Raw genomic sequence first — 13918 nt, forward strand, 5'->3', positions numbered from 1 at the left:
TTGAAAATTGAATAAAAGACAGAATATTGTTCACGTTGATTTATCATAGAGAAACGTTATACCTTTCTGAACTGACTAGGATTGTTTAGGACTGCAGAAAACAACCCTGAAGAGTGGAAACTGTTCCTGTAGACTATTGATTATAGAGGCTGTCGGTCTGATTATCTTTGTGCTACATCTTTCCATTATTTAAAAGTATATCCATGAAGAAGTTGGTACTTTAAAATATGTTTCAACACAATTTTGACAGGTTTAAAAACGTGATGTTTTCAGAATTGCCATGTGCACGTGTGTAAGTTAAATTGTTTTTAATTTCTTTTTTTACTTTCCAAAAAACAACCATTTTTTAAAATTAAAATTGCAATTACTAACCCAAAAGCATTTACCTTTGAGGATAACTGACATATCAGTGCAGTGTGTATTGCTAGCGTGGGTTCATCTAATATCCCAATATATGATTGGTTACATGAAGACGCCCACAAGCGTTTTGACCAATGAGTGTCGACTTTACTAAATGGCGGGTAGCAAATGTCACGCTGTGACGCAAACGCTCCGAACAGTAACAACAACAAAGGAAGATGATTAAATGAAGTTTCAAACTTCACTGTGCTTCATGTCCCTTTATGATCGCAGTGTTGTTACAGTCTGCCGCCTCGCTGTAGTTGTAGCGACGTTAGAAATGCAGTTGAAACAGAAATGAGCGGTAAGTCGGCCAGCTCTGCAAGTGATGGTCACCCGGTGAAACAGTTTCGTTAGCTATCGTTAGCTTATCATAGCTATGTGTGCTATCAGCTAGCAGAGGTAATAATGTAAGCTGTTAGCTAACGTTAACTCATATACCGTGCCAGTGGCGGTGGTAGTAACGTTACTTACAGTTGAATTTGCTCTCAGGAAGATATATTTACCACCTGCTGTCCGAGTTGTGGTTGTGTTACTTTCCAATGAAGCTAGCACTTATACTTGAGGGGTACTAACTGTAGCAGTACCCCACCTTAGAGCTAAGCTAACCAGGCTAAGTTTTGAGTGGCATTTTGGTGAGGTTAGCTAACGTTACTCGGTCTCAAGCCCCGTCTCGATTAGCAGTTGACTTCAGCCGGTTGTCTTGCTCTTCTCTCTGCAAGTTAAGCTCCAACAAACTCCCAAAACTACACAGACTGAATGAAGAATACAGAGGCTTTCGACTGGCATTGGAAAATATGTTTATTTTTTGTAGCCTATTGTCTGGTGAAGGGGGAAATAACATTGTTTTAGCCATGTGTGACGTTACATTTTCTTGCTGAGTTGTTGTCTTGCCTGCTTTTATTTTACTCTCATTATTCAGTTTCCACACTTTTCTATAGATCCAGTCAAAAGCCACAAACCGTGAATTTGGAAGGTGTGCTTGCCACATTGCAAAATGGTAAGGCTGTTAATCATTGAGTGCATCCTCAGTAGCTATCTTGCATCAATACACTTTCTGATTGTGCAGACTGTGTTGTTTTTACTAGCCTGCCCTCCTGAGTCATATCTGCTTGCTAAAGGGCTTTGCCTGTTTTTCTGTGCTGGTCTTTACAGATTCGCATAGCAGCACTGAATGCTGCTTCGACAGCTGCTGATGAGTCCCAAGACCCTTTGAGAAGTAACAAGAGTCAAACTAAAGAGGCTCAGGTACAGACCATATGCAGATGGATCAGCATAATTTGGCTTGTCACTTGATGCAGACTTCTGCCTCTGTAGATCTAAATAAGTTGTCTGATTTTCTTCTATTTCTGTCCGCAGGAAGCCGAGGCATTTGCTTTATACCACAAAGCTTTAGATCTGCAGAAACATGACAAGTTTGAAGAGTCTGCCAAGGCCTATCATGAACTTCTCAAAACGCCACTGCTCAAAGAGGTAAAATATCACACAGTATATATTCCTGTAACGGCTGCAATGCTCCCACATAATCACAGCAACACACCCCACTTAGTCAGCATGAACCATCACTACTTTGGGTGCAGACGGAGTTCTGCATGATATCCACAAATGGCTGCTTTTTATAATGCAAAGGAAACTCATTTACCCTTATAATATCCCCTTATGATATCATAATGCAAATATGTAACATTTGGCGAACAGCTCTTATTCAGAGCAATGAAAATACTGATCAGTATTCAGCATTAAGATATTTCACACACGTTACAACAGTCATTTGTTGTTTTTTTTTTTCAGTCCTCTGAAAACTTTACTTAAATCCTGCCCTTGTACAGGAGCTGTAAGCATTATCATTCATATTGGTTGACGGCCTTAAGACGCATCTGGGTTTGGTGCCAAATTGAATGTATTCTGTAATATTTTAGGCCATGCCCTCGGATGATCAGAAAGTGGTGCTCAAGCATCCCGGTCTGATGTTGAAATATTCTACTTTCAAAAACTTGGCTACAATGGCTGCCATACGTGATGACCTGGAGACTGCTATGGAGTTTTACTTGGAGGTAAAGCAAATGAGACAATGCCAGTTTAATACTCCTATTATTCATTATTGTTGGCGTTTGACTGTTTTATGCAACTAAATGCATAATTTTGATGCAAATGATACCACATTTTCTGCTCTGTCCTTTCCTCAGGCAGTCATGTTAGATTCCACTGATGTGAACATGTGGTACAAAATTGGTCAGGTGGCTGTGCGACTGGTGCGCATTCCTCTGGCTCGACATGCCTTTGAGGAGGGTTTGCATTGTAACCCAGACCACTGGCCCTGCCTGGACAACCTCATAACTATTCTCTACACACTCAGTGACTACACCTGTATGTAATTCATCATCATAAGCTCTTTGCTCTGTATTCTCTTTAATTATCAAGTGTAGAAAGAAAATAACTGTCAACCGCATACATTTTTCCAGGCTGTTTGTACTTCATCGCCAAAGCCCTAGAGAGGGATCATTGCTACACTAAAGGCCTAGTGTTGAAGGAGAAAATCTTTAAGGAGCAGCCCTGTCTGAAAAGGGACACGATGCAGATGTTCATGAAATGGTGAAGCCAGCTTCCTTTTTATCCCTTCATCTGTTTAGATTGTGCTGTAGCTGCAGCATTGTACTTTCACATCACTGACAAACCTCTGTGTTGTGATGTGGGTCATTTGCAGCGACATGTCTATTCACTATGTGGACGTGGAGATAGAGGAATACAAATCCATTGTGGAAGAGGCACTGGAGTTACGTAAGCGCAGACAGGCTCTGTCTCAATGTGAACCAAAACCTGACCTTGTTCTGATTCAACCCATCCGCTGCCTCTCGTGAGTGCTGTGTCTTTGTGATTATGCTTTTGTCTTTCCTGTCTGGGTGGTTTATTTTAAAATATGATAGTCACATTTAGGCGTTTGTTATTTGCTTTAAGGAAAGACCAATTAATAGTCATACAAAACTGTCTTGCAAAGCTAGAAAATGCAAAAATGGGAAACATTTAATGTAAAATTCCACCTATATTGAAGTAATTGTAAATTGGGCTCAGTTTTGTTAACCTTCACTCCTGATGGTTTTAATATCTGGTTTTGTTCATGTTAATTATTTTTTCCAGTAAATCAGTGCTGTCTTATTTTCAAGACAATTTGAGCTAGTATTAATGAAATGTTGTTTTTCTTTCTCAGATGGAAGCATGTGGGCGAAAGCCTTCTTGCAATGTACAGACACCAGACCACATGCGAGCCACCACGTCCCAGCCTCGGCCGCAGAATTGACTTGTCAGAGTACCGTGACCCAAACTTCCTCCAGAACCTCCCCCAACCCAGCAGCCCCGTCAGTATGGGCCAGACCACAGTGCTAAGCAGCAGCCCCAGCTCATCTCTGCCGCCGATGGCTCTCCCTGAGCCAGCTGTGCTTCCTCAACCCGGCACTCAGCCTCAGATTACCCCTGCCCAGACCACGGTGGAGGTCACCACCTCTGCTCCCCCTGTTGGTTAGTTGTTTATAAAGAGAAATTTATTCTTTGCCTGCCTACATACACTGCTGTACAAGAGTTTTGAATCACCTGTTATATTGACATGTTTTATTTTTCATTCAATAATGGCAATTTCAACGAAGATTAAAACAGTATAATTCAGACATCAAATGTATTATTTACATATGAAATAGTTTTGGCCTTCAAGGAAGAAGACATGAATAATTGATACTTCCATCTATCCGATGTCCTCACAGTGGTGCATTACAGAGGAGAATACTGTTGTAAGCAATTTTCACCCAAATACCAAATATAATACCAAAATAAATTGACTTTGTTTTCCTATCCAGAAAAGTGTAAGTGACCCTCAATCATCATTGAACCACAATGGTGCAATTGGGCTCTAACTATTCTAAAAGATATTTTTCTTTCGGCCAGTGGTTAGATTGAATAAGTTTAAACTGTGATATGTCAGTCCGTAGAATGTTCAGCTGATATTTCTTGATCCAATTCCAATGGTGATACACTGGAATAATCTTCTGTTTCTATTGTGAAGTCTGAGAAATAGCTTCACTAAAGCAACACACCTGGTAGTCCCAGCTTGTTATAGACATTATTGTGCACCTGACGCTGAAACAGGAACCTGTCCCCATTTAAATCTGCACACATTTCAATGATAAGCTTCCAGTGACTGGTGATGTCTTCTGTTCTTATTGAACTGTTTGCTCAGAGGGATCTTTGTCTCTTTCCAGCCTTTGAGTTGTCAGCCTGTTTGAGACATTGTGGCAGCGTTTTGTTCTACACACACAAAACAAACCCTTCATACAAAATAAATATTTGTAAAGAGGACTTTACAATCTAAATGCCTGAAAGACCGTTCAAAAATATAGAGTTGTCCTTTCATCCATCTGACTACACAGTCAACCTTTTATGGCAAGCATTTCCAAGCAGTGTATGATAATAAAGGATTACTATTATTTGTTTTTTAAGCCACTGTATGACTAATATTCTGTAAGATTTAATGTTTATCCCTCTGTATGTTCACAGTGACAGCAATGGACGTGTCACTGACAGATAAAGCGAAGAAAGCTCCAAAAAGGAAACGTGTGGTAGAAGATAGTGGGGAGACAGCCAAGCGACGCTCAGCACGTGTTCGAAACACAAAATGCAAGAAGGAAGAGAAGATTGATTTCCAGGAACTGCTTTTTAAATACTTACCTTCCAGGTAATGTACATTAAACTAAAGATAAACATATAATACACTGCTCAGTATAGTCCTGTTGAAAACTATTTTGCTGGTTTGCCTAAGGCTAAAGAAGTTTGATCCTGATAATGACGATGAGAGTCTGAGTAATCTTGAGGCGCAGTGTGATGGGAAGGAGGACATGCAGCCACTACATGGGAGTTGCCTTCCTGCTGACTCAGTTGAATATATGGAATCTGGTATGTGGTGCATTGTGGATATGCATTTATAATACATTGTTTAGCTATGTTGCTGTTTGTGTCTTATCAACAAACTGTGCATTCATTTGTGCAGAACAACAGGACGTCCACAACTTTCTGCTTAATAATATGACCAATGGTGGTATACTGGACATAATGATGCGCTATCTGAAAGCAGTGGGTCAGAAGTTCATGGTGGAGTGGCCTCGGGGGCTGACTGCTGTGGTACTGGAAGTCTATCAGACGTGGAGGAAACACAGCAGTGGTCTCCCTAACCCTCTGCTGCGGGACTGCAGCAACCAACACATTAGGGTAAATGACAAGACAGCTGTAGCTTCTTTATTATTTTAACTTGAATTGGTTGGTTTTTAGTTTGTGTTAAATTAAAACATTGTTGTCTCTGATATTTCTAGACTCAGTCTGAATCCAATTTTAGAAAAGTCTGCAGACTCCAGGGGCTAGTAGGAACCAGGGGAATAACTATAGCTTTTCATTAGCAATAGCCTTGTGTTTTGCTTCCACAATGACCTCTAATTAGTGCCAATATCTGCTATATATACAGGAAATGTTGGCAATGAGCTTAGCATGTATGGAGTTACAGCTGGAGCAATGGTTACACAACAAAGGGAAGACTTGTAAGTACCAGCAATCTAACTATCATCATTTCAAACTTGATTTTGACAGAATGTGGTTTATTGTGCTGCAGGTTTTTGTGAAATAGATATGAGAATATGACCTAATTATGATAAATGTCATTGCTTTTTTGTGTTTTAAAAATTGGACTGGTTGGCCTAAAGGGGGTGCTGCAATTGCAGTTAAAAACACTATGGTATACATGATTTGTTAAATTTTGGAAAGTCATCTCTGGGGAAAGACATGTTTAAACTTGGCTTGTTAAATTTTTTTCCTCGTCTAGTGTCTCCAAGGAGAAGCAGCATCGGTCCTGGCAGTGATGCGGCTGACTCAGAATTCCCTGGGCAGCACTTTCAGAGCGATCTGTTGCTCCTGGCCTTAGGTTCATCCCAACGAGACCTGTTTGAGGATGACTGGCTGGATGTCATGGTGCGCGTTTATTGGCTCAAGGCACGATTCTTGGCCCTGCAGGTAAAGTCCATATTTCGTTGTTTGTTTTTGCTTGACTTTTGATTATGTGAGTCCTTTCCCCTCAGCTCATCCATATGTGACTTGTGATTCTGCCTTTTTTTGTCTCTTGTCAGGGAGACATGGAGTTGGCCCTGGAGAGCTATGATGTCTGTGTGGGCCTGTTGCAAAGCAAGCCAAAGACCCCAGAAGGGAAACATTATACTATCAGCCTGCCTAATCTACGTGTAGATGCAGCAATCTCTGTGGAGGAGGTTAGTGTGCTGATAATCCTTATTTACAGTACATTATTGTAGTCATTTTTTAATGAAATTTCCCTCATGATTTTACAAGATATGAGAAGAACATGTTGCCAGTCTGCACTTTATGATACCATTAAAATGCGTGATATACTAAATAACAAAATAATCAAACAGAGTTGATCAAAACAGTTGTTCTCGAGATTTGTTCTCTTTTATTTTTTAGCATAATTATAAATAAAAATCAAACAAACAAACAAACAAACAACTATTACAAGGCCCTCAAAAAGCTTCGAGCTGTTTTGACTGTGTTTATTTTGGGTTTGTTCTATCCCCATGGACAGATTGACAAGAGGCTGAAGTCTCTGGAACGCTGTCAGTCTTTGGAGGAGATCCAGCGTCTCTTTGAGTCTGCAGACTTTGATTCTGTTGTGCGCCTGCTGCAGCCCACTCTTAATTATGGCAGCAGGAGTAAACCTCTGGAGTTTGTGAGCTCAGCACCAGAGCGGCCAGCTCAGCTGATGCTACTGCAGGTTAGATATGCTACAACGCTATCGACTGAACCTCTGTATCTTTTGACAAGTGTGATGGTTGACTCTTCGTCTCTGAATTTGAACTCTCTGACCTAGAACTCACTGTTGAAGCTGCAAGACTACCAGCAGTGTTTGGAGTGCAGTGAGCTGGCCCTGAATGAAGCCCTGCAGCAGCTCAACTCCTCTCCAAGCAATTCTCCCCCTAGTAAGGAGGAGTGGGTCAGTACAATTGGAAAGTTGCTGGATGGCATCGAGGTCTGCTTCACCAAAGACTCAGAGCTTCTAAGCAATGTCCCCCATTTCTCCAGTATGGCTCGACTGGCAAATAATCTAATTCAGGTTAGAAGGGAGCCAAAGACAAAACTGTTAAAGTGACACTATCATAAGAAACAGATCAGCCTCTGGTGGAATTTTGATAACTGTGTCATTGTTGTTGTGTTTTCAGCTAATCGATCTTAGCATGAACAGTTCCGACGATCCCAAGGAGCCTTATTTCTTCTCAGTTCTGCCTTGGATCATCCTGTATCGCATTATCAAACATGAGGAGGCTGCTTTTAATTGTATGCTTCGACAGCATATTTCTGTAGGGGATGACGAAGGTTTGTTGACCCCTTGTTTGTATGACTTCGGTTTTCTTTTGGTGTTTATGCTGTGGTAGTTGTTACACTGAGTGACCCTTTCAAGTCTCATTTCCAGATGACTTAGACACTCCCATGCTGCCCTCCTCCCTGATGCTTCTGAACACAGCCCATGAGTATCTTGGCCGTCGCTCCTTGTGCTGCAACTCAGATGGCGCACTCCTCAAGTTCTATGTAAGTTTGTAGACTTCCCTCTGTAAATATATCCAATGTTATATGTGAATGCACAGCTTGCATGCATGGCTTTAAATGTTTACATAAATAACTGTTAACCTGATATATATTTCTTTGTGTGACTTAATTTAAAAAAAAAATTGGACATTTTGAACAGTATGACAGAGCTTTTTTCCTTGTGTTTGGTGTAGGTTCAAGTTTTGAAAAAAGAGGTGGCAGCCTCCTCTAGTAATGACTCTCATCCCTACAAAGAGGAGCTGGAGATGGCCCTTGAACAGTGCTTTTTCTGTCTATATGCCTATCCCAGTAAGAAGAGCAAGGCCCGCTACCTTGAGGACCATTCATCTCCACAGGTCACTCACTCACATGCTTCCAAAAGTCTCTTTGATCACGCCTTTGATTTAGTATATTACAACTTGTGGCATTGACCTAAGGTGACTGCTGCTTAGAGGTTAGACAGTTCAATTACATACTACAAAAGTCAATGTCAGCTAAGCTTGTTTGAAACATCGTCTACTATCATGGCTATATATAAGTCTTGACACATAGGGATGTAAATGTAAATTGTAACATGACTGGTAGGTGGAGACATACAACCGTAAGGCTGTAATTCTAGTTTTGCCAATATCTTATGTAATTGAAAATATAAAACTAGAAAAACGTGTGGCTAAGCTGCTATTTAGATAATAGTCAAAGGGTGTTGAAGAGGCGGTGAAATAGTGAAGAGGTGGTGAAAACGGTTGAAGGCTTTGACTAATTGGTATGATTTCTCACGTGTTGGCAAATCTACATAAATAGAGAGTTTGAACAGGAGCGAGCTGGCAGTGATTCAGACATGTGCCCTCATTGACCCTCACAACACAGACGAAGTGTGCTTTATCCATTAATTTTGTTTTGTTGGCTTTTAAGGTACACACATCTGGTGTCGCTGAAATAGACTGAGGCAGTGAAATAGCATTAATGGCATAATAGCATGAAAACACTGAGTGAGAAATGTGATCACACAGAGATCAACCACAGACAACATACCTGCAGAATCTGATACGAAGCACTTCACTCACTGTTGATCAGCATTTTGTGCCCTCTTCTATTTTCACCCTTTCAAATCATTTTCTTCCTTGCTAAGAACCCCAGAAAATGTACAGCGACTGTATAGCTAATTTAGCATTTGTTAAACAAGAATTATTTGAGTATAGCTAAATTTGGTTTAAATTTTTAAAAAACCCAGAGAAAATATCATAGACCTAATAATGTGAGAATTTAACCACTAGAGTGACTCATGACACCATGAAGCTTTGTGGATACAGCCCATGGTCTCATGTATTTTTGTAATGCATGTGTCCAGCCACCAGGTGGGTGTCATTCCTACAGTTGTGTGTCAGTGTATTTAGATGCCTGGCATTCTGACTGTAATTATGCAATGCTACAGTGCAAGAGGAGAATCCCCAGGAGACCCCGATACCACTAATTTGCTCTGATGCTGTGTGTTACACTGCAGCGCTAATGTTTCCTGTGGAATTAATCTGCGTTTTGCAGGTTGAGCTGCTGTGGTGCGATGCCCTCTTCATGTTCCAGTATTTCAAACCCAAGTCACTGCCTGAGTTTGACAGCTATAAGACAAGCACAGTGTCTGCTGAACTGGCCAATCTGCTGAGGAGGTTCGCCGGCATCGCCCCCACGAGTGACACCCCCATCCTCACTATGGATGAAGTGGCAGCATACATTGAGGGCATGACAGAAAAGGTCAGTTGGTGGGCCCACACTGAATGTGAAATCAGAGAGAGTCAGACATGCTTAACAGTTTCAAGTCTCTCTTTATGTCAGTCTCTTAACTTTTAACATTTGTCACTGAGAATCATGATTATTAAAGAAATGTTGAATTTTAATCTTTTTAAGGCCCCGTCCCTTCCTGAGGGTAGTGCTCCTGCACCTCCAATCATTAATGAGATCTACTACTTGCTGGCTGATTACCACTTCAAGAACAAGGAGCAGTCTAAAGCCATCAAGTTCTATATGCATGACATATGCGTGTGTCCCAACAGGTAGCTTATTCCTCTGTACTGATGTCAGTGCCTGTGCACATTACAAAATGACAGCATTTCTCCTCTTGTATTAATGCATCAGCTGCAGTGACTTTACTAGGGACATGTGTCTTTCCTCAGGTTTGACTCCTGGGCAGGAATGGCTTTGGCGAGAGCCAGCCGTATTCAGGAAAAGCTCAACTCTAATGAGCTGAAAAGTGACGTTCCCATATGGAAGCACTCCCAGGCAGTGCTGAACTGCTTCAAGAGGGCCCTGGAAATAGACAGCTCCAATCTGTCTCTTTGGATCGAGTACGGTACCATTTCATATGCACTGCATACATTTGCTTCACGGCAGCTTAAGCAGTGGCGCAATGAGCTCCCCCCAGAGGTGGTTAAACAGGTGAGGCACATGTTAACAGAGTTATCCTGCTGCTCATCTGTATTCACTGTCAGTTTGTGTTAAGCCTGCTTTTATATCAGATTTTCTATGTGCGAGGTAAACAGATGTCACATCCTGTCACTTTTGCTTGTTCCACACGGGAATTTTTTGTAGAGTAAATTGATCTGTTGCCTTGAGCTAAATTACTCATGAAGGCTCCACTGTGTGGGGTTTCAGATGGAGGACAGGAGAGACTCCATGTTGGAGACAGCGTTCCAGTGTTTCCAGGGCGCTTCCCGTTGTGAGGGTGACAGTGATGAAGAAGAGTGGCTCATTCACTACATGCTCGGAAAGATAGCAGAGAAACGCAAACAGCCTCCAGCGGAATATCTGCAGCTTTACAAAAAGGTAAACAGCTTCAGGAATATGGTCAGTAATTTATGTTTAATAATGAACATTGTTGGTGAGGTGTTTGTTAACTGTGGTGCCAGATAAACTGTAAACAAATGAAAGAATGTCAGCTGGACTCTGTGTTAAAGGATATATGTACAGTGTTGCCATTCGTGAGTTTCGTGAGTTTTATTTTGTGCGGCTTGGAGTTGTTTAGTGTGTCTGCTGGAACAAGAAGAGATTCAGGCACATAGTTGTACACACTTGCAGATTATTTTTGAATTATGTTCATTTAAATGCCCTATATGCCAAGTGCTGTTGCAAACACCCCTGCATGTGGGTGCAGATATAACATTTGACATCTAGTGTTTCAATCAATATTGTGACTCTAACATTGCTTGTGGAAAAAAAAGATGGCTGTACAAGTAGAACAGGGATACAAGGTACAAAAAATGTGTCCAGATAGATCCAGAGGTTTTAGAGTCACGACATTATAACCAAAAATTGTTACACGCTGTCAGAACAGCCAGACTGGTGAAGCTTCCTTAGTGACGCATAGGGGAATGGTCTGGAGTGTGTGTCATCTGGTCAGCTCTTCTGATCGGCTCTCAAACCATATAGAACAGTCTGTGGCCGATAGATGATGCACTTTTAGCTGGGGTGTTGAATTTGTAGTCCTTGCTCGTCCTGACTCTGGCTGATTAAGTAGAGATGGCAAGTTAATTGTACATGGGGAAACACTGCACAATTAAATTTCAACTTTTGCTTTAATTATATGTTTTACACCATTGCGAAATACTGCTCTCTGAGAGGGCAAGTACAGAAATTTTAAGTTTTGAGCTTAAAATGTGATTTACAGCACATCTTCTCACACAATAATATACAGTGCAGTGTGATCTGCATACAATGTCTGTGATTTCTCACCTAATGATAAACATATATTTGAGTACTTCAGTCTAATAGTCAACAAATCATAGAAGTCAGTGAGGTAAGTAGGGAAATTTTAATATAGTTGTCATGATGGTAAAAACCAGCGAAATAATAACAGTAGTTGAAGGTAATTGGAATAATGCTTCAGTACTAAGTTGATTGCAGACATTTTTCTTGCTCTCCCTGGACTTGTTTCATAATCCTCCTACGGAAACAAAGATCACTGCCCTTCCACCCTCACAAGATGTTTTTGTTTTCTAGAGAGAACAATGTATGGGGTTAGTCATCGTTCTGTTGTTCTGATTAGATCAGTGGAGGCAGATAAACCTGCATGAAACACAGTGTCATGGAGGTCAGCAGAGGATGAGCGGGGCAGTGTGAACGTAGTGAACCCAAATGTCAGCACACACAGCTGTTTTCTTATTTTAATTATCTTGTTCGTTTGTTAGTGCACTCCTTTTCTCTATTTTACATGTTTATTTGTATTGTCAGGTGATTGCTGATTTGGTGACTCTCTCCTCTTTATATTTATAGGCAGCACACTATCTGCATGAAGAAGCTGCCAGGTACCCCCGAAAAATCCATTACCATAATCCTCCTGATCTGGCCATGGAAGCCCTGGAGGTAAACTACCTGTGGCTGGTAGCTCAAATAGTTTCTAGTTGTGTCACAGTTAATGTGTTATGTAAGAGAACTATCTGAAAGCATTCCCATTTAAGGATATCGTGCACATACCTGTGCACAGTTAAATGTCTTTTTCCTGACTTCTTTCTTCTAGTTACATTTCCGTCTCAGTGCCACCACCCTGAAACTATTAGAGGCTGACGTGCCTGATCTTGAACACGAGTTTTTGTTCAGTTTGCTGGTTGAGGCCGCTACCGGGCCATTTGCCAGGGGGGAAGAGAAGAGTATGCCAAGCATGCCTAGGTCCCATGAAAAGTAAGCAACAGAAATATAACCCAGCAGGAATTACAAAAAAGTATTCATTCTCACAGCTGAACTTTCTTTCTCAATGTTGTTCTTGATACCTTGCAGGGAGAAACCCCCCTCCATGACGGATGAAGAATTTAATTGTTCGTCAAGTTGTATAGGGAACGTCCTCAGCTCCTCCCATCCATCAGCTGCCACCCCAGGTCTGACATCTCCTCCTTACGTGGCCACGCCGTTTGACCATGATTACGCCAAACGCAAAACACTCCGACGGCAGCAATGGCAGCAGCAGCGGCATGAGGAGCAGCAGGCTGATGGTACAGTCCCAGTCCTAGACACTGTTTCTGGGGTTGGGCTCTTTGCCCTTTCTGCACTGGGTCAGGAAGCCCACAGGGGAGCGCTCAGATTGCTAATCACCATGCTTAACGGCTTTGGTTTCAGTTACAATGGTCCCCATGCACTGGGTGATTGGGATGTGGTGAAATGGGCAATATGGCTACTGATTATTTGAGTGATTTTTTTTTTATGACTAAAAAGCAAGAGTGTTGAAACTAATAGATTTGAAGACTGAGTTTTGCAGAGTGTTGAGGCGTATGTATGTATGTATGTATGTGTGTGTGTGTGTGTGTGTGTGTGTGTGTGTGTGTGTGTGTGTGTGTGTGTGTGTGTGTGTGTGCGCGTGTGCTGAAATAACATCCATTTCTAGTTGCTGCTTTATTGCTGGTCTTATTTTCTTTCCTTATCAATCACCTTGCCTCTCCTAATGTGTTCCAATTGTTGCTTTGCTGTAACTTCCTTCAGCCTATGACATCATGGACACATCGCTGATTATTGCTTCACTGTGTGTTGGTGGTGATTTGCTTCGTCAGAGATCCCAGATGCTAATCAAGAGTGATTTGCTAATAATAACCACATGTTGGGTACACTGACTACATATTTATCAGGAAGCAGCTGCGTTATTATTATAACCTTTATGTAATCTGGTAATTGATTAAGATTAAGGTCTCTTTTGGAAGAGACATCAGAAAAATGAGAACAAAGAGAAGACACACAACAAAGCAGCAAGCCAGCCAACTGGATGTTGTGTTCAGAACAGTCCGGGTACTCTACATGACAGTTCTGATAAACAGGAAAAGTTTTTAATGTTATACGCAGAACTGTGTATTTTTCTCAAGAAGCTGGATGTGAAAATAGAACACGAGTGTTCGAAAAACAGACTTGATGGTTGCGTGCAGTTATGTGT

General features: G+C 41.4%; 1 protein-coding gene across 3 annotated transcripts in view; it reads left to right on the forward strand.

The window, feature by feature from the left end:
• Window positions 1-529: 529 nt before the first annotated feature.
• cabin1 (calcineurin binding protein 1) overlaps window positions 530-13918 on the forward strand; it is a 41756-nt gene continuing 28367 nt past the window's right edge. For 2 of the 3 annotated variants that reach the window (XM_049578070.1, XM_049578071.1), the window contains exons 1-27: window positions 530-703; window positions 1341-1399; window positions 1555-1647; window positions 1759-1872; window positions 2319-2453; window positions 2586-2766; window positions 2862-2991; window positions 3104-3253; window positions 3605-3912; window positions 4942-5119; window positions 5204-5337; window positions 5432-5649; window positions 5900-5972; window positions 6254-6441; window positions 6555-6692; window positions 7022-7210; window positions 7307-7549; window positions 7656-7809; window positions 7907-8022; window positions 8214-8375; window positions 9559-9765; window positions 9919-10064; window positions 10185-10446; window positions 10663-10833; window positions 12280-12369; window positions 12524-12684; window positions 12781-12992. In XM_049578070.1, coding sequence (XP_049434027.1) covers window positions 1397-1399; window positions 1555-1647; window positions 1759-1872; window positions 2319-2453; window positions 2586-2766; window positions 2862-2991; window positions 3104-3253; window positions 3605-3912; window positions 4942-5119; window positions 5204-5337; window positions 5432-5649; window positions 5900-5972; window positions 6254-6441; window positions 6555-6692; window positions 7022-7210; window positions 7307-7549; window positions 7656-7809; window positions 7907-8022; window positions 8214-8375; window positions 9559-9765; window positions 9919-10064; window positions 10185-10446; window positions 10663-10833; window positions 12280-12369; window positions 12524-12684; window positions 12781-12992 — 4156 coding nt within the window. In that variant the 5' untranslated portion in view covers window positions 530-703; window positions 1341-1396. The remainder of the gene's footprint in view (window positions 704-1340; window positions 1400-1554; window positions 1648-1758; window positions 1873-2318; window positions 2454-2585; window positions 2767-2861; window positions 2992-3103; window positions 3254-3604; window positions 3913-4941; window positions 5120-5203; window positions 5338-5431; window positions 5650-5899; window positions 5973-6253; window positions 6442-6554; window positions 6693-7021; window positions 7211-7306; window positions 7550-7655; window positions 7810-7906; window positions 8023-8213; window positions 8376-9558; window positions 9766-9918; window positions 10065-10184; window positions 10447-10662; window positions 10834-12279; window positions 12370-12523; window positions 12685-12780; window positions 12993-13918) is intronic. The other variant, XM_049578072.1, reaches the window with a different exon arrangement.

Source organism: Epinephelus fuscoguttatus, linkage group LG6 (assembly GCF_011397635.1).
Source record: "Epinephelus fuscoguttatus linkage group LG6, E.fuscoguttatus.final_Chr_v1".
In the NCBI taxonomy this organism is placed as follows: domain Eukaryota; kingdom Metazoa; phylum Chordata; class Actinopteri; order Perciformes; family Serranidae; genus Epinephelus; species Epinephelus fuscoguttatus.